The 21265-nt window shown below is 38.4% G+C and overlaps 1 protein-coding gene across 1 annotated transcript in view; it reads left to right on the top strand.

Moving 5' to 3' along the window:
• Positions 1-2611: 2611 nt before the first annotated feature.
• Positions 2612-21265, top strand: part of LOC115220408 (coatomer subunit gamma-2) — a 42457-nt gene continuing 23803 nt past the window's right edge. The window contains exons 1-11 of the mRNA XM_029790528.2: positions 2612-2753; positions 6162-6211; positions 8587-8667; positions 10347-10418; positions 13141-13220; positions 14882-14957; positions 15922-16014; positions 16727-16813; positions 17840-17956; positions 18269-18309; positions 19744-19945. Of these exons, the coding sequence (XP_029646388.1) occupies positions 2714-2753; positions 6162-6211; positions 8587-8667; positions 10347-10418; positions 13141-13220; positions 14882-14957; positions 15922-16014; positions 16727-16813; positions 17840-17956; positions 18269-18309; positions 19744-19945 (939 nt within the window). The 5' untranslated portion in view covers positions 2612-2713. The remainder of the gene's footprint in view (positions 2754-6161; positions 6212-8586; positions 8668-10346; positions 10419-13140; positions 13221-14881; positions 14958-15921; positions 16015-16726; positions 16814-17839; positions 17957-18268; positions 18310-19743; positions 19946-21265) is intronic.

Here is a 21265-nt window from a genome sequence, read left to right as displayed (position 1 = left end):
TCTGTTCATTTTTATTTCAATCGCTTTGGTACGTGCAGGAAACAGTTTCAACCATATTTCGGTTACATTAATCAAACTCACCTGAAGCATAGACTTTACCTATTTTGGCTTCGAGTAAGCATCTCAACAGCTTAGCGACCAGCAGTTCTACCAAGAACTGCCTAAAAACTCCCCTTCCAAACCGAAAATTCGTCTCTACCACGGTATACTAACTCATCTCCTTCTCTCTACTTCCACCTACAGCAACAAACCTCCTTCTCAAAACACCACAGGCTCCCATTATATAATTCTACCACAATGTTTACAAGTCCAACACACCTGAACATCCCAATGTCTTTGCTCAAAGGTTCCTCACTGAACTAATTTTTCGTTACCTTAACCATCTTCATGTCACTCTTGCTCCTGTCCTTCCATCCAACATCAACGAAACCAGCCATGCTCTCTCATTGTTTCACTTTTTCCTGAACTCTCTAAAATCTTCTTTGTTATGGATTTAAAATCTTTTTATACTGTTCTCCCCACGACGTCACCCCACCACCAATCTTAAATCTCAAATTCTTCTCTGTCCACCACTCCATTGCTGGATTAGCCATTAAGCAAAATAGATACCTGTTTAGGGTATCAATGGAAGACAGGCACTATAAATATTTTACGACACAAAAGAAACCATTTTAAACTTTCTGAAATAATATTCGGGATGCCTTATCTCTTCTAAGTATAGAAGGTGTGTTACGTAACATTAAGTTTGAGGATCCGCTCAAAGACTTTGCAATTAGAAAAAAGTAGAAAATATTTCAAATATAAACTGCAGGTATACAAAAATAAACATTATTTTCCATTTTACTGTTAGTTTTGTTTCATTTTGAAAAAATAAAAATCATTTTAGGAATTATTATTGTCTATATTTTGAATCGTATATCTATCTACCTATCTATCTATCTATCTATCTATCTATCTATCTATCTATCTATCTATCTATCTTCTAAGTGTTTAAGGCTTTTACGGGCCTTAATCCAGCCCTTTGCTATTTCACACTTGAACCAGCCCCTCTACACTTCTCCGTCTTGTTAAATACGTCTTCAATCGAAATTATTTTCCTTTCCTTAATGACTCCAACTACTGGTGAAGCCATGGGCACAAAGATGGGCCTCAGTTACGTCAACTTGTTCTTTGTGCACATTAGACAAATCATCATCATCATTTCCCTGGCTTGTATGTGTCATTTTGTTCAAGCAGATTTTCTACAGCCGAATGCGTTTCCTGTCACTAACCCTCACCTGCTTCCAAGCAATGTAATATTTCCCCATGGCTGGACATGTCTTTTTCATGAAAGACAGAAAATGAACGACATCTACTTTCCGACAATCACGTGGTGTCATGACAAGGGTACACACACACACACACACAATGAGGAGATAATTATACGCACACATACATACATAATGAAGAAATAATTATACACACACACCATATCACACCACACATACATGCCCAAGATACAGCGCAATGGGACTGAACCCGCGATTACTTGGTTGGGAAGCAAGCTTTTTAACCACATAGCCACGACAACGTCTATATTTACCAAATCTGCTTGACCGATCCCTGAATATTTTGGCCGTTACATCGATGACTGTAACGGTGTCGCTTTACTGATAAGTCGAGAGATTTTTTTTTCTTTGGATGCAATCGTGAATGTCATGAGTTGTCTCCCGTATTTGCAGCAATGACTAAAATATTATTTGTTTCAAATTTTGGTACAAGGCTGGCAATTTCAGGATATGGTTAGTTCGATTAAATTGACCCTAATGCTCAACCGATACAAATTTCATCGACCCCGAAAGAATCAAAGGTAAAATTGAGCTCTGCGGCATTTGAACAGAGAACGTAAAGTCGGACGAAATACAACTAAACATTTTGCCTGGCGTACAACCAAACAGTCAAACGACTCTAGCCAACGATTAAAATAATATTAACAAATAAGTTACCTTTCCTTTGTCGTTTGAATGTTTCAAATGAGGTTCTATATACGCCACTATTTTAACTATGTTAAATTGAATATGCTAAATCTTTTCGTGCAGATGGCGTTTTCTTAGTAATAAACCTCAGTGATTTATCGATTTCTCTGTATTGTATACTAGATTTCAATTAAGTCCAGTAAACAAGCATTTGATCCTATAAAGAAGTGGGGAGGTGGACGAATCAGTAATTATCGAAAGTTGAAAACATTCAAAATGTGTATCTGTGGTAGGAGGTCTTCATCGTAAGTGTATAGTTTAAATGCAATATTCGTGTATTCAGAGAATTTAGATGTGTGGATTTTTTTCTTGCGAAAATAAATATATTGCCGGAAAAAAAAAACTGTCTTTTCTTAGATTGCAAAACATGCAGTGAACTTTTTTACGAATAAAACAAACTACTGCACTTTGGTCTCATCCTACTAAAAGCAAATCAAACTTTTTTTTCTTGCTTGGAAAGTTTTATTATCATTGTTTTCTTTTCTTTTTTAGTTGGTTATGCTTTTTACATTCTTTTTTTTATTTATTTTTTATTGAGAATTATTTTCCATTATTTTTAAGGTGAAATAAAATAGTAAGGGAGATAACTCTCAACTTCCTTTTGCTGTCTGTTAAAACGGAAGTTGCTATATCGACCGAAGTGACGTGTATTGCTTTGGCCGTAACATTCCCACTTTCAGAGAGTGTTTCAAAATTGTATGGAAATGCTGCGAAGCAACAAAAAAGACGAAGAAGATGGTAAGTGTATAAAGTGTATACATTCATTATATAAATAACTGATGTCTGTCGAACGATTTATTTTCCTTTCGTTCGGTGTTGACATGACTATAAACCAACAATTTATTAAATAACTCTTGTGTTCTTTGGTGGAGGTGTGGACGTGGTTATTTCTGCACTAACAACATATAATACACATTTTAGAGGCGTTAAAGTTTTTACCATTATTCTTGTCGATAAAATGACAAAAAGAAATCGTCGTTCTGTTTGTTAATTAGCGTGTATCTTTAAATTTATGCATTCATTAATTACCTCGATCTCTGTTATTTCGGTTAAGAGAAGTGTGGCTGTTTCCGACACGTAAACAATTACAGCTCAAGAGTTTTTTTTCCATACATAATTCTAGTTTATTACTCATTACTTCTTTAATAAGAGTTCTCAACGATCAAATTTTTATCTCTCTTTTCCATTATTACTTCATTTCTTGTTGGTCTGTTCTGTGATAGTATAAATATATGTATTTGACAGAATAAATAATTTTACGTTAATATGTTAGGCTATGAGCGCTAAATATTAAATTCGGTAGCTTCCCTACATCAGCTCAATGTATGTAAATATATACAGTAAATATACACTGAAAATATGATCGGTAAAAATAGCTGAAAATAGCAGCTAAGTCTTCTAATTACACTGCATCTTGACAAAAAGTAAATCTTAAGTATACTGTTTGGAAATATAACTATAGGCCTATAGTCACCGCTAAAACGCCTTTGATCATAGATGTGATCAGGGCTTACTTGGCCCAAACAACAACGGCGAATGGATTTTTAAAATGAAGGTACTTCATGTGGTTTGAATGAGAAAATAATTGTAAAGTCAGCCAATATCTTGGAATTGTTATCCCAGCTGCTATGTACTGAACATCTTGTGGTATTAGAAATATAGTAAACTACGCCTCTAACTTTTTTATATCGTGGCCACTCACTAATCCTTTTCAACACCTTTGCGTGGTGAATAGATTCTCGGGGGCCCACGATACGACAAGGATGGTACTATAGACACATGAGGATTCCATGTCAGTTCTTGGCAGAAGCTAATCTGAAATTATCCGTGTTGTTTGTAGGTGTAAATTACGTTAAATGCATGTTTTCTTTGCTTCCTTTCTTTACCTGATAATGTAAGCGTGCCGATGTTTTCTTTTGTGTAGCAGCTGATGAGTTTGTATCTATGCTCACTACCATTATTAACTCAACCTAAGGCGGCGAGTTAGCAAAATCGTTAGCACGCCGGACAAAATGCTTAACATTATTTCGTCCGTCTCAAATTCCACTGAGGTCGATTTCGCCTTTCATCCTTTCGTGGTTGATGTAATCGACTTATTCCCTCCCCGGAAATTACTGGCCTTGTGCCAAAATTTGAAACCATTATTAACTATGTGAAGCGGAAGTAAAGAAAACTAGTACAAGAATTGGTAGAAATGCTCATAGATGTGTAAATTTGACAGGTGGTTATTATTGATTTGTGTCACTAGTGACTTGTATTTAATAGTAATTACATTTTTTACTGTACATTTGATGGTTATTGAAGTTATTTAGAATTGTATTTCTACAGACCTGAATTGGCATAATTTCATTTAAAAATTGTGGATAGTTTAAATCTAAATAAATTAAAGTGGTTTTGACACTTATGAAACTCCTGGTATATTTGAAGTGAGAGTACAAAGAAAGAAAGGTGGACTCTCTACTTAATGACTGTCAGCTTGTCTCTATGATATTATGCTCTGATCTGCAATTGAACAATAGATGATTCTTTGGAACATACAAAACTTGTAAAATTTATTAATAGTGAGCTATTTACCTTTTGTAAAATTACAACAGGTAAATAGCCCATTGTCTATATTATAGTGCATTGTTGTACCATTCAGAGCTTTTTATTCTTTACAATCAATACACAATGCTTCAAGCGAACTACAATACTCTCTTATTAATAGTGTATTTTCTGCCATGTACAAGGGTCTGCAGAAAAGTTCATAGACTGAAGAAGATACTCTCATGGAATGTGACCAAATGAGGTTTATTTCCCAACATAGTTCCCCCTTGCAGTCCACACAGTTTTTCCATCAGCGTTTCAGTGATTGGATCCCATTGGTGCAGCTTTCATCCTGTTAGTCAAAAGAGTCAATCAACAGCAGATATAATGTCATCATCACAGAAGTATTAGTTCCCAGCCAAGTTGAGTTCTTTTTTTATGTTGGAGAACAGCTGATGGTCAGATGGGGGCCAAATCAAGAGAATAAGGAGGGTGATCAACTAGTTCAAAGTCCTAGATATGCACAGCAGCCATTGAAACCAAGGACTTCTGTGATGGAGCATTGTCCTGATGAAACAAGCCCCCTTTTGCAACTGCCTCAGCAAGTTGGTATAGTACTTTCTATTGATGGTGTGGCCCTTTTGAAGATAGTCAATAAACCAAATGCCCTTTGCATCCCAATAAGCCGAGGTCATCTTCTTCCCTGCATGTGAAACAACCATGGCCTTCTTTGGAGCAAGTGAGGAGGAGTGTTTCCACTGCATGGATTGTCTCTTTGTCTCTGGCTCAAATTAATGAACCCAATACTTATCCTGGGTTAGAAAACGTTTAAAGAAACCAGCTGGATCTGCCTGAAACAATGTTAGATTTTCCTGTGATGCGATCAGCCTGGTGCACTTTAGATCAGGTGTCAGAAGATACAGCACCCACCAAGCAGAAGCCTTCATCATGCTAATAGCATTGGCTGTTTGATTTATAGTTAATCACCTGTCCTCACCTTGTGGTGAACACAATCAATGTTTTCCTCAGTGGTGGCAGTTGCAGGACATCCAGATCTTGAGTCATCTTCAAGACTCTCTCTTGCCTTCCTAATCTCGCAACCATATCAGCATGAACATCCTTGGGGGGGAGCTAAACCCCTTTTTCTGCAGGTACTTGATAACACCACAATGCCAAATTTTGTCTATTTTCAAGAAAATTCGCCACTAGTTACTTTTGAAGTCTTCTTTGAACAGTCAGATTTCAGTTTACCTGGAAAGAAACAATGCAGTTGTTAATAAAGGGGGTTGAAATTAATGCATGCAAGATTTCGCAGATCTAGCATCACTCCTTCACGGTCAGCCTATGAACTTTTTAGTCCACTCTCATGTATGAAAGTGTGGACATGTTAAGTCCGCACTTTAAGTTCAAAAGATATTGCATAAACCCTAGCCCTTGTTCTATTTGTATATTCAGTTTATAATTACATATCTTTAAAGATTGATAACATTTGTTAGATTTTCTCAATAATCTGCAATATTTGGGTTTTAATTAGATTTTGTTTCACTCTGTTTTTCTTTTGCTGTGATATTTGTTTCTGCTTATATTACATTGCGAGTTATTTATACTTATTTATTACAGGGGGAAGTAACCCTTACAATCATTTGGAGAAAGCCACTGTACTTCAAGAGGTATGGTCAATCTTTTACATTGAATTATAAAGGTTATGCATTTCACTGGACTGATAGAGATCATGCATTTACAATTTGGAGTAAATTCCTAGGAGACTGTTGGTAGATTATTAATAGCTTTGTTGCTACTAAAACTTCAAGATATATTTTTGTTTGTTCTCTAGAACAGTATCATAAAGGTGGAAATAATCCCATTTATAATAATACAAAGGTGCAAACATTTAAAACTAAATCTAACATCAAAGATCTGTTGAGCAAACGCTTATCTCTGATGAGCATGGTGTTATGTAAATGACAAAATAATTTCTCCTATCAAATAGGAAGGACCCTGGTCAAAAAGAGATTGCCTTCACCACTAGAGGACTTGAACATAGCTCTAGGTAAAAAGCACTGGTTTTGGTGTCACGTAGAAAACACTGGTGATGGTGCCACATAAAAAGCACTGGTGTTGGTATCACATAGAAATCACTGGTGCTGGTGTCAAGTAAAAAGCACTGGTGATGGTGCCACATAAAAAGCTGTAAAGTGATTGGCATTAGTAAGGGCATCCAGCTGTGGAAACCAAGCCAAAACCAGGCAATGCAAACCTGGTGTGGCAACTGACCTTGCCAGCTCCTGTTAAACCATCCAACCCATGCCAGCATGGAAAATGGACATTAAATGATGGTGATGACTACAAGCTAACACGTTTACAGTGCTACTGATGTCTTTGTTTAACTCTGGATTATCTCTGATCTAAGAGACTACTGATTAAAGACCCTAAAGTGTAACCTTCTTATCTTTTTCAGTCTATGTTGGACTTAATTGTCTAATATCATCATCAGGAGAAGGCGCATGGCTTAGTGGCTAGGAGTATTTTGGGCTCATGATTCTAAGGGTGGGAGTTCAATTCCCTGCGGTGCATTCTGTCCTTGAGCACGACACTTTATTTCTCGTTGCTCCAGTCTTGTCACACTGAGTCTGCCTGAGAACTACGTGTCTGTGGAGTGCTCAGCCACTTGCACATTAATGTCGTAAGCAGGCTGTTCCGTTGATTGTATCAGCTGGTACACTCATCACCATAACTGACAGAGAACCAGGCCATCATTATTTAACATCCATTTTCCATGCTGGCTTGAGTTGGATGGTTTGACAGGAGCTGGTAAAGCCAAGGGCCACACCAGCTTTCATTGCCCGTTTTTGGCTTGGTTTCCACTGCCGGATGCCCTTCCTAAAGCCAACAACTTCACATAGTGTATTCTTTTATTCTTTTACTTGTTTTAGTCATTTGACTGCAGCCATGCTGGAGCACCACCTTAAAGGGTTTTTAGTCAAAGAAATTGAGTCCAGGACTTATTCTTTGTAAACCTAGTGCTTATCTATCAGTCTCTTTTGCTGAACTGCTAAGTTATGGAGACATAAACACACCACCATTAGTTGTCAAGTGCTTGACAACTCACACACGACAAGCTTCTTTCAGTTTCCGTCTACCAAATCCGCTCACAAGGCTTTGGTCAGCCTGAGGCTATAGTAGAAGATACTTGCCCAGAGGGACTGAACCCAGGAACCATGTGATTGGGAAACAAGCTTCTTGCCACACCTGCACTTATTGGATGCTTTTTTTTTATTTTAGTGAAACTGGTGAGGCGACCATGTACTCATATGACAAAACCACTTGACTGAGTGGTGGTATTGTATCAAGGGACATGTAATTACGATAGAGGGACAAGAGTGAGTGTGTTGCTGAAAAGATGACTACATGGCTTCTCCATCTTGAAAGAGAGAGAATAAAGATAGAGCAACAAAAAAGGATGAGTTGTTAAGTGCACCACAGTGAAAAGTATGTGGCAGATGACTAGAGATACCTGGCACCTGGCCATACTCAGGAAGACCCGTGCCCCACAGCAGAAGTGTTAAGACTGATCCTTCTGGTGGTGCCATGTAAAAACGCCTGTTCAGCAACACACAAAGATGCCTGTGTGGCAACACATAAAGGCACCTGTGCAGCATCAAATAAAAGCATTCATGCAACATCGTGTAAAATCATCCATGAAGCAATGCATGAAAGTGCCCATGTGGTGACGCATAAAAGCATCCAGCATTCTCTGTAAGGTGGTTGGCTTTAGGAAGAGCATCCAGCCATAGAAACCATGATAAATCAGACTGGAGTCTGGTGCAGTCACCCATCTTGCCAGCTCTGGTCACACTGTCCAACCCATACCAGCATGGACAATGATGATGATAATGAGTTTTAGAAGAGGGAAGTAAAAGATCGGAAACAGAAGTGTGTCAGGGAAGTGGAGGAGGAAGAGGTGGTAAGGGACAGTAGTAGGGATACAATATCTCCTAGAAGTCTACAACAATACTAAAATATATATTTCATTTTCTGATTCCAGGCTAGAACCTTCAATGAATCTCCTATAAATCCAAGAAAATGCAGTCAGATATTAACCAAAATTCTTTACCTCCTGAATCAGGTTTGTCTTTATCAAATTATTTTAGCCTTACGTGCAGTATGTAATCACATATTTAAAATGGTTTAAATTCATCATTTTTACAAAGATTCCTTTTTCTGTATTTTTTTAAAATTTAAAACTACCATATCTGTTTCCTTATGAATTATTCTTCATTGCCTATGAAATTTTTTACAGGTTCATTTATGAGCAACTTTCTAGATTTCATTTGATGTAAATAACTTATTCCCAAAACAGTAATAAACAATCACTCTAATACTCTAATGTGTGTATATATATATATATATATATATATATATATATATATATATATATATAGGAGTGGCTGTGTAGGTGCAGGAGTGGCTGTGTGGTAAGTAGCTTGCTTACCAATCACATGGTTCCGGGTTCAGTCCACTGCGTGGCACCTTGAGCAAGTGTCTTCTACTCTAGCCTCAGGCCGACCAAAGCCTTGTGAGTGGATTTGGTAGACAGGAACTGAAAGAAGCCCGTCGTATATATATATATATGTTTGTATGTCTGTGTTTGTCCTCCCAACCTCACTTGACAACCGATACTGTTGTATTTACGTCCCCCATAACTTAGCGGTTCAGCAAAAGAGACCGGTAGAATAAATACTGGGTTTACAAAGAATAAGTTCTGGGGTCGATTTGCTCAACTAAAGGCGGTGCTCCAGCATGGCCACAGTCAAATGACTGAAACAAGTAAAAGAGTAAATCACTCTAATACTCTAATGTGTGTGTGTTTGTATATGTGTATATATATATATATATATCATCATCATCATTTAGTGTCCGCTTTCCATGCTAGCATGGGTTGGACGGTTCAACTGGGGTCTGGGAATGTTTCTACGGCTGGATGCCCTTCCTAACGCCAACTACTCCGTGAGTGTAGTGGGTGCTTTTTATGTGCCACCGGTACGGGGGCCAGGCGAGGCTGGCAACAGCCACGTTATATATATATAAGGAGAGAGAGAGAGATACACACATGCACACAAACTAGCACTCCATCAGTTACAATGACGAGTGTTCCAGTTGATGCAATCTGAAATTAACACGCAGGTGGCTGAGCACTCCACAAACACTCATAACCCTTAACATAGTTCTCAGGGAGGTTCAGTATGACCCAGGTTGACTCTTTGAATTATAAGTGCAACTCATTTTTGCCAGGCAAGTGCCAGACTTGCGCAATATGAAATAAAAGTGTCTTGCTCAAGGACACAGTGCACCACCTTAACTTTTACTTTTTCTTTTCTTCCCTGAGTGTCGACATAATAATGTCAACTGGATCCTGTACAGGTGGCATGTAAAAAAACATTATTTGAGCATGGCCGTTGCCAGTACCGCCTAACTGGCCCTCGTGCCAGTGGCATGTAAAACCACCCACTATACTCTGAGTGGTTGGTGTTAGGAAGGGCATCCAGCTGTAGAAACTCTGCCAGATCAAGATTGGAGCCTGGTGCAGCCATCCAGTTCACCAGTCATCAGTCAAATCATCCAACCCATGCTGGCATGGAAAGCGGACGTTAAACGATAATGATGATGATGTGAATATCCCTATACTTTTGTTTGTTTGTTTATTTGTTTTTGTCATTTGTATTTGTTTTCTGTTATGTGTATCTTCTTTATTACAATAATTCAACTCTGGAAATACATTTAGTTGTATCAAATTCATTTTAACAGGGAGAAAATTTTGGCCGGACTGAGGCAACGGAAGCTTTTTTTGCCATGACAAAGCTATTCCAGTCAAAAGATGTAAGTTTTTAGCTTTTTATTTAGCCTTCTTTCAACATGCTCCATTTCAGTAATTTTTTCTGACACTAAGAAAATGATAAATAGATAAATGATAAATAGATAAATGATAAATAGATAAATGATAAATAGATAAATAGACACAGATGCCAGCTCTGTCTGGCACCTGTGCGGGTGGCACGTAAAAAGCACCCACTACACTCACGGAGTGGTTGGCGTTAGGAGGGGCATCCAGCCGTAGAAACACTGCCAGATTTGACTGGGCCTGATGAAGCCTTCTGGCTTCACAGACCCCAGTAGAACCGTCCAACCCATGCTAGCATGGAAAACGGACGCTAAACGATGATGATGATGATACTAGTGTGAATTTATGAATTATCATCTTTCAGCCTTTTCTCATATTATGGACTCTCCCATTGTTAGATGATATATGGGGGTTTGGCAAGTTCTTGCTGTACAACCACACAGATGATTTGGTTATAGTGATCGAATGTTTGTGTTCACATAGGACGCTCCCTCCATCGAATGGACTTTACCTGTACAGGTGCACCATGTGCTACATGTCAGATAACGAAATGATTGCAGAGCAACGTGAAATGAAGTGCTTTGCTCAAGAACATAACTCAGTGACCAGTCTGAGAATCGAAACCATGATCTTTCAGTCGTGAACACAACACCCTAACCACTAAGCCATGCACCTTCAGTAGCTGGCTAGGCAGAAGACTGCACCATACGTCTGTATTTTGGCATGGGTTTTACAGTTGGATGCCCTTCCTAACACCAACCACCCAGCAGAGTGGACTGAGTGCTTTTTACAGGGCACCAGCACAGGTGAGGTCAGTTTTGGCATGGTTTTTACAGCTGGATGCCCTTCCAAATGCCAACCACTTTACAGTGTAGACTGTATGCTTTTTCACATGGCACCAGCACCAGTAGGGTCAACAAGTAACTTGCAAAACAAAGAATTTTTGAGAGGGGAGAGGGAATTGGAGGAGGTGATCTTGTGTCAGATGATGAAAGGTTTGAGTGTGACAGAGTGACAGAAACAGGTGTCTTGCTGTTGAGGAGGTACATGGTTAACCAGCCAGATATATATATATATATATATATTTGAAGAGAAAAGGCATCACATTCTATCAGATTTCATGTAATAAATTTTTCAACTTGGATCATTCTAGAGCTACAGTTCTTAACTGGGGAATATTTAGGGATTTCAAGGAGTAACTTAGGGATCCCAGTGGAGGGGATTGTTACTAAGCTGGAAAATTCTTTATTCTTCATTATTTTTGCTAGAATTGTTTGAGGATGCTAATGGTGTTGGAGTAGAGTTAATCCATCAATCAGTTTAACACCACCACCATGTGGTCCTTAGAATTTACAACATTCAGACCAAGTCTCCTGTCTAAGGGTTAGGGTCTTCCCATTAGTCATTATGACCCTTAAAAGGATCATGGATACAGCACTTCCTCTTCTGGTTTTGCCATTTAAAGAAATAATAATAATTTTTGTTTCCATTTCACTTTTCTTCTAATTTTGACACAAGGCCAGCAATTTTGAGATAAGTGTGTAAATCAATTAACCCCCAATGCTCAACTGGTACTTATTTCATCAATCCCAATCCTGAAAAGATAAGTCCACCTTGGTGGGAGTTGAATTTAGAACGTAAAGACATGAAATGCCACTAAGCATTTTATCGGTTTTGCTAATGATTCTCCTAGCTTTCTATTCTCATCATCAGCAGCAGCAGCTGTAATAATGAATGCCCTGATGCAGTACTAGGCAGTGGCTCTCGTGACTGCTGATCTTAACTGATTGGAAGTGTTATCATGTACATTGTTTTGTCTTGGTATAAAAGATGGGCTTCAGCAAATATTCTGCTCAATACCACAGATTTGCTTGTCAGTTGTTTGACCTTAACCAGTTGAGCATGTCCCTTAGTGGCAGACGATATGTGCATCTCTGATCATGAGCTGGAGTAGTGGGGGAGCATCGTAGCCATGTGTTGAAAGGAATTCTTGGAGGTTTAGATAATTCACCTTTGGAAACATGGGTGGTTCGTTCAACATCCTTAACCCTTATTCAGGGACCTTTTGAGCAGGATGAGCTACTTGGCCAGAAGAAAATTCTAACTGGGTTTCACTTGCAAGGTCATGTGCTGTGTATCTTGATATGAGATCACCATGTTGCGCACATATGGTTTTTGATGCATGTGCTTATCAGACGGGTAGTCATGTTGGGTATACTGGGCTTCATATATTTTACTCCAGTGTCACTTTGATGGCATGCACTCCTCTCACTCAATAATAATAATAATAATGGTTTCAAATTTTGGCACATAGCCAGCTGCTTTTAAGAGGAGGAGGAAAGTTGATTACATTGACCCTAGTACTTATACTTATTGAAAGGAGAAAAGGCTAAGTGAACCTCAATAGAATTTGAACTCAGAACAAAAAAAAAAGATAAAAATGCCATTATGCATTTTTCCTGACACACCAACGATTACACCAGCTTGCTGCCTTCAATAATAATAATAGTATTAATATAGAACAAACCAACTCTGAATTATTCTTTTGACATTCTGTTTTTAAGAAATATATCAAGGATAATAATCCAGTTAATGAAGATACTAAAGGATAAGGTTAATCCAATTAAAATATTTCCAGTTATTGTTAGTGAGTAGAAAGAAAACATTTATTATTACTCAATAATATTTTTTGTTCTTCAGATGACAGTTCGTAGATTGGTTTACCTTGGCATTAAAGAAATGTCCAGCATTGCTGATGATGTTATCATAGTTACCAGCAGGTAAGTTCCAGGGATATAATTTGCATCTTAATACACTGCACCCACACCAACCAGTGTGCCTCACTTCCATCTTCCACGTTTGCTTTTGGATAAAAAATTTTTTCATCTCTTACTTGTTGCAGTTGTTAGTCTGTGACCATGCTGGGGCACCACCTTGAGGAATTTTAGTCAAACTAATCGACCCCAGTACTTATTTTATTTTTAAGCCTGATACTTATTCTGTCAAACACCTTTGCTGAACCACTAAGTTAGAGGGATGTAAACACACCCACACCTGTTGTCAAGGTGGGCAGGGACAAATACAAAGGCACACATATATATATATACGATAGGTTTCTTTTCAGTTTCCATGTACCAAAGACTCTTGTCCAAGGTGCCACCACACAGTAGAACTGAACCCAGGACTGTGTGGTTGGGAAGCAAACTTCTTACTACACAACCACACCTGAGCCTATGAATGAACAGGACAGATATTTTTTGTCTGCCTTGCTGAGTTGCTGCCAACCTTGCAAGCAAACACATGCAAAAGAAGTTGCTTGAAGCTGACATTTTTCATTTCATTCCTAGCTCTATTGGGAACAGTTTAAATATCAACTTCATACAAAATCACTCTGACAACTTTGCTTATGAAATTGCATTCTCGTTTAAGTTTTAATTTAAAGTAACATATATAGTTAATCCAAACATGCAAACACAAAGAGAAAACATAACAACGCGAGGAGGTGGAACAAGTATAGTATTATTGGATGCACATAAATATATATGTATCTATATTACACATCTACATGTAGTATGTATACATATGTATATATATATATATATGTATATATATATGTGTGTGTGTGTGTGTGTGTGTGGAGGCACTTGGCTTAGTGGTTAGGATGTCAGTATCATGATCGTGAGATTGTGGTTTCGATTCCTGGACCGGGCGATGCGTTGTGTTCTTGAGCAAAACACTTCATTTCACGTTGCTCCAGTCCACTCAGCTGGCAAACATGAGTAACGCTGCGATGGACTGGTGTCCCGTCCAGCTGGGGAACATATACGCCATTGAAACCGGGCCCCATGAGCCTGGCTAGGCTTTAAAAGGGCACATTTATTTTTATTATATATATATATATATATATATGCACAGGCGTGACTGTGGTAAGAAGCTTGCTTACCAATCACATGATTCCTGGGTTCAGTCCTACTATGTGGCACCTTGTGCAAGTGTCTTCTACTATAGCCTTGGACCAAGCAAAGGCCTTGTGAGTGGATTTGGTAGACAGAAATGAAAGAAGCCCATCCTATATACGTATGTGTATGTGTCTTTGTGTCCATGTTTGTCCCCCAACTCACTGCTTGACAACTGCTGTTGGTATGTTTATGTCCCTGTAACTTAGTGGTTTGGCAAAAGAGACTGATTGAATAAGTACCAGGCTTAAAGAAAAGTAATAGGTTCTGGGGTTGATTAGTTCAACTAAAGCCCTTCATGACTGTGCCCCGGCATGGGCTGCAGTCTCATGACTGAAGCAAGTAAAAGATGAAAGATATGAGTGTATATTTTCTAAGCTGCATTTTCATCTGATTAATTCTTCTTCTCACTCCTTGCTGTAATTGGAATTATCTGTGTCTCGTCTAATAACGATATTGATAATTTTTTTATCATCATTAAACAGTTTAATGAAAGACATGACAGGACGAGAAGACCAGTTCCGAGGACCAGCCATTAGAGCACTCTGTTCCATCACTGATGTAAGTTCAACAAACTTCTTTTGCCATTTGCTGTTTATATGTATTGTCTTTTTTGTTTTTTTGTTGTTGTCTTTGCATTCAAAAACAGGGTCAAACAAAAGTGTTTACAATGAAAGTTGTGGATATTATCAATGACTTTTTGTCATCTGTTATGGACAGTCTGAGCAGCAACCTTACAACTTTATGTGTGTGTGTGTGTATACAGTTTACTATTCTGTTACAGATAAGATCAACAAAGAAGGTACTCCATCCTGTAAGAGATAGATATCATGTACGAGATGAAAAATATAAAATGGCAACAATTTACCCATCACATTTTGTATACATATAAATAAATAAATGTGCCCTTTTAAAGCCTAACCAGGCTTATGGGACCAGTTTCCCAGTTTCAATGGCTTATGTGTTCCCCAGCTGGACGGGACGCCAGTCCATCGCAGCGTTACTCATGTTGCCAGCTGAGTGGACTGGAGCAACGTGAAATGAAGTGTTTTGCTCAAGAACACGTGTCGCCCGGTCCAGGAATCGAAACCACAATCTTACGATCATGATGCTGACATCCTAACCACTAAGCCACGCGCCTCCACAACTTGTACACATATAACGAGCATATTGTATACAGTACTCAGGTGCACTATAACCCATCAGAAAAGTTTAATAGACGGGGACAGAGAACAGAGATATAAGTCAAGTAAAGAAAGGCCACAATGCAAGCTAGATGTACATGCACAGTACATAGATTAAAACACAAAAATAGAGAAAAACTGGAAAAGTGAACATTAAAAGAGTTATAAAAAATAAGAGTGCATAGGTAATTCAAGAGTAAGGTTGCCAAATTTCAGGAAGCATGAAATTTTTGAAGGATGCAGTGTCATGACAGCTGACAATGGACACAAGTAGTTTATTCCATGCTGCAACAATTCTGATGCTTCTAAACCCAACTTTTTTTCTTCTCTTTCCTAAACAGGGCAGTATGTTGCAAGCTATTGAGCGTTATATGAAGCAAGCCATTGTAGACAAGGTTCACTCAGTGTCCAGTGCTGCTTTGACTTCATCTTTGGTGAGTTGATGCTCTTGTCTTCTTTTACTTTTTTTATACTGGTTTCAGTCATTGGACTGCAGCCATTCTGAAGCACACCTTTAGTTTTTTTTTTTTTTTTTTTTTTTTTTTTTTTGCTGTTTTTATTACTTCCACCTTAGCGAAGGCGGAGGTATTGTTTTCAGTTGTGTTTGTTTGTTTGTCCATGGACAAGATATCTCAAGAACAGTTGGATGGATTCAGATGAAACTTTGAGGGATGTTTGGCCTCGTGAATGGAACGAACTGATTAGATTTTGGATCGATCCGGTACCGGACAAGGATTCTGGATTATTTTTCTTGATTTTTTTTACTTCATTTTTGAGAGTGGCCTGGTTCATTTTTAGTATTCTCGTTTGTGACAGCAGTCGAGTATAATACATACATATTTTCATTTTAAAAATCATCCCTGGCTAATCGTTGAGAGGACATTGGTGTTGCCTTGGTGAAGGTTTGCACTCTCTGAGTGCTCTTGTTTTATTTTATCTTCAGTTTTGTTGATCCTGGTCCTTATTTCATCCTGATATTTTTTATTGATCTCTATTTATCAAATTATCAAGTTGCCTCTTTTCTTACACTTCCCCTGTTTTTTTTTACATTGATAAAAATAAACACAGATCCACACACACACATAAAACATATATTAAACTCACATGTATTAAAATTCATATTTATATCTTGATATTCTCTTTCAGCATTTATGTAAAGGCAACCAAGAAATTGTAAAAAGATGGATAAACGAGGCACAGGAAGCAGTAAACAGTGACAATGTTATGGTGCAGGTAGGTGCCTTGTTTCAATATTGCATTCATCATCATCATCATCATTTAGCGTCTGTTTTCCATGCTAGCATGGGTTGGACGGTTCAACTGGGGTCTGTGAAGCCGGAAGGCTGCATCAGGCCCAGTCAGATCTGGCAGTGTTTCTACGGCTGGATGCCCTTCCTAACGCCAACCACTCCGTGAGCGTAGTGGGTGCTTTTTACGTGCCACCCGCACAGTTGCCAGACGGAGCTGGCAAGCGGCCACGAACGGATGGTGCTTTTACGTGCCACCGGTACGGGGGCCAGGCGAGGCTGGCAACACTTTCATAATGTTATTATATTTATGAATCAGCTATATTTCTTTCTGTGAGGTTTACGTGGTGCAGGTGAGGTGCCTTACTTAACAGTGATGATGCACCATCTTGTTCTGATCATATTTTGGGGCTGGTTTCAGTTCTTTCAATGAAGTTGGAGTAATAGACTCACCCTTTTGTTACCATATTTATGTTGAGATATACTGCATGGCTGTGTGGTTAAGAAGCTTGCTTTCCTCCCTTATGGTCTTGGGTTCAGTCTCACTGCACAGCAAATTGGGCAAGTGTCTTTTACTATAGCCCCAGGCCAACCAGTGCCTTGTGAGTGGATTTGGTAGATGGAAACTGAAAGAAGCCCATCCTGCATGTGGGTCTTCCACATGTTCCACCTAGTTTGGGAGAAGAGAGAATAATCTTTCTTTGTCAAAGTCTACCATTCTGTTACCATTTCTCAAACAGTAGATGTCTTATTGACAGTTTAGTACTCAAACTTTTAGTTGTTGTAAACCTTTTATAATAACCTCAAAAATCTGAATATTTAAATCATAAATAAACCCACAGCTTATATCTTTGTCAATCCAGATTAGTTTTATTATAAAACAAAATTTATTATTTCTTTAAAATATTCGTTTCTTTGTTTGTTTTTTCTTCAGCCTTTTTGAAAACATGTAACCTTTGTAAATAGTAAATCACAATGTTGATATATTGATATCTATTTTTTTATATTTCAGTACCATGCACTGGGATTATTGTATCACATTCGGAAGAATGATAAATTGGCTGTTACTAAACTGGTCAGCAAATTTAGCAAACATTCTCTACGATCCCCATATGCACATTGTTTGTTGGTAAGAAGGATTAACTATTTTTTCTCTCTCTCCTCCCCACTTAATATATTTACAGCTTCAGTTTATGTTCCATGTCATTTGGGATTTTTCAATGAGTTTTTTTCTAATAAAATTTAAATTTTTTTTCCATCCTGCCCTGATTTAAATTTTTCTATAACTTCTTTTTTTGGCTACAAATAGAAAAAATATGACTGAATTATTTGAATTGTTATGTTTAAATACTTGCATAATAATTACATAGCAACATTGTTGGGGTAATGATTATGTATCTTAAACATTGACTTTTTTAACATCATTATTGTTTGGTTACAGATTCGTATTGCCAGCAAATTAATTGAAGAAGAAGAATGTGGGTGAGTAAATCTGTCGCTTTTAATTAAAATTTTCATTAAATAAATTCCTACTTTATATAATACTTTGTAACAAGGTCAGCTAAACCTATTCATTTAATTACAGAATAATTCTCTTCTTAACCCTTTTGTATTCAATCCGGCCATATCTGGCACAAATATTCTACTTGTTTCATGTTAAAACTGACCAGATCTAGCTTTTCACACTTACCCTACAATGTCATTCTAAAAATATACAAACACACCATTGAAATCTTGAAGCTACAAGATAATGCATGATTTATTCAAAGCAATGTGAAGAAATATGCAATAGATTTGAAAGTGATTTAAATGCTAAAGAGTTAAAATCATATGTAAAATTATTGGTAAACAAACAGAAACAACATAAAGAGGATTCTCTAATGTCGCTGAGGACATGACAGCCTTTCCAGTACTAGTGCCATGATAAGATAGACCCGGTACATCCATTACAAGTGGTTGATGTTAGGAATGGTATCAAGCTGTAAGAATTATGCCAAAGGAAATATACTAATGAGACATGGTCTTCCAGCTCATCTTGAAGGGCAGTAACTCTGAGGGATCTGAAGGCTCTTTTCTGTTTCTTGTAAGAGAAATATATATGTATATAGTTGAACAGAACGAAAAAAAAAAACAAACATCATCATCATCGTTTAGCGTCCACTTTCCATGCTGGCATGGGTTGGACGGTTCAACTGGGGTCTGGGAAGCCAGAAGGCTGCACCAGACCCAGTCTGATCTGGCAATGTTTCTACGGCTGGATGCCCTTCCTAATGCCAACCACTCCATAAGTGTAGTGGGTGCTTTTTACATGCCACCGGCATAGGTGCCAGACGAGGCTGGCAAACGGCCACAATTGGATGATGCTTTTTATGTGCCACCGGCACAGAGGCCAGGTGAGGCTGGCAACAGCCACGATTGGATGGTGCTTTTTACATGCCACATATTATTGATATTCCTGATACTTTTCTATGTATAAATCGATTTCAGAAGACAAAATTGATTTAAACAAGAAGAATGAAACAAACAATTTGCTTTATTACATAATTTAACAATTGTTTCATCATTTTACCAGAAGCATATTGTTATATTATTGTTCTTATATAATGTGTAACAATACATTGCATCAGTCTTTTATACTTGTATCTGATAGCCAGTACCCGTGGATGGGCTAAATAAAGCAAACTCAAAGGTTAAAACCTAAACGGAACTTAAATATATACATATATGCATATATCATCAACATATATATATATATATAATATATATATATATATATATATATATATTGTGACCCCCTTCGGTCATGAATGACCATGGGATTGCATCTAGAAAGTTACCACCAAGGCACAAGTCCTGACAAGGTTGTTTATTATTATCATCATTATTATCATTATCATTGGGTTTTTTTCTTTTCAGTGCTGAAAGCCAGCTGTTTGAATTCATTGAAAGTTGTCTTCGCCACAAAAGTGAAATGGTTATATATGAAGCTGCTCATGCTATTGTTAATATGAAGACAACACCAGCAAAGGAACTTGCACCTGCTGTCTCTGTATTGCAATTGTTCTGCAGTTCTCCTAAACCTACTCTTCGGTTTGCTGCTGTCCGAACTCTAAATAAAGTAAGCTACTCATTATTGCTTCAAAACTACTTTCCAAAGGGTGTCCTTTCTTTTTCTTTTTGTGTTTGGATCCCTTTACTGTGGTTTTTCCCAAAATCCTAGAACCCAATCCTATATTTTACAGCCTGTCATTGCACTCCTAATTTTAATCCAACATTAAACCCTTTACCTGAAACATAATTGCTAATGGTTTTTATCTCCAGTATAGAATGATTATTAGCCTTTGCCCTTAAATTGTTTTGCTTGCTTCACTCATTAGATTCTGGCCATGCTGGGGCACCACCTTGAAGCATTTTAGTCAAACTTATTAACCCCAGTATTTACTTTCTTGAAGAGCCTGGTTGTCATTCTATCAGTCTCTTTTGCCAAACAGCTAAGTTATGAGGATGTAAATACACCAACACCAGTTGTCAAGATATATATATCACGTGTCCGACCAGGCTATCAGATGTTGCTACACCACTGATCACAATACGCTTCACATTGTTTTAACCTTCAAATGACGTCACCCTGCTGGCTAAGCAAGCAAGCCATCAGAAGAAAGAGTGAGAAAAAGTTGCAGTGAAAGAGTACAGCAGGGATCACCACCACCCGCTGCCGGAGCCTCCTCAAGCTTTAGGTGTTTTCGCTCCATAAACACTCACAACGCCCGGTCTGGGAATCCTACGACCGCAAGTCCACTGCCCTAACCACTGGGCCACTGCACATCCACACACACATATATATATATATATCAAATCAAAATCAAATTCAATAACTGGCATCCGTGCTCGCGGGGTACAAAGAGCACCATATGAGTGTGATTGTTGACAGAGCAGCTAACCAGCTTCCATGCCAGTGGCACATAAAAGGCACCATTCAAGTGTGATCATTACCAGCGTCGCCTTACTGGCACTTGTGCCCCATGCTAGTAGGGTGCTAAGAGAACCATCCGAGCGTGATCGTTGCTAGAGCAGCGAACTGGCTTCCGTGCCGGTGGCACGTAAAAGGCCTCATTCGAGCGTGATCGTTACCAGCGTCGCCTTACTGGCACTTGTGCTGGTGGCACGTGTAAAAACATTCGAGCGAGGTCCTTGCCAGTACCGCCTGACTGGCCCCCATGCCGGTGGCACGTAAAAGAACCCTCTACACTCTCGGAGTGGTTGGCGTTAGGAAGGGCATCAAGCTGTAGAAACTCTGCCAGATCAAGATTGGAGCCTGGTGCAGCCATCTGGTTCGCCAGCCCTCAATCAAATCATCCAACCCATGCTAGCATGGAAAGCGGACGTTAAATGATATGTATGTATGTATATATATATCAGTTAAAGTAGTGAGGAAGGC

This window comes from Octopus sinensis, linkage group LG16 (assembly GCF_006345805.1).
Source record: "Octopus sinensis linkage group LG16, ASM634580v1, whole genome shotgun sequence".
NCBI lineage: Eukaryota > Metazoa > Mollusca > Cephalopoda > Octopoda > Octopodidae > Octopus > Octopus sinensis.
The sequence above is the reverse complement of the archived record's forward strand: the minus strand, read 5'-3'. Positions and strand labels throughout refer to the sequence as shown.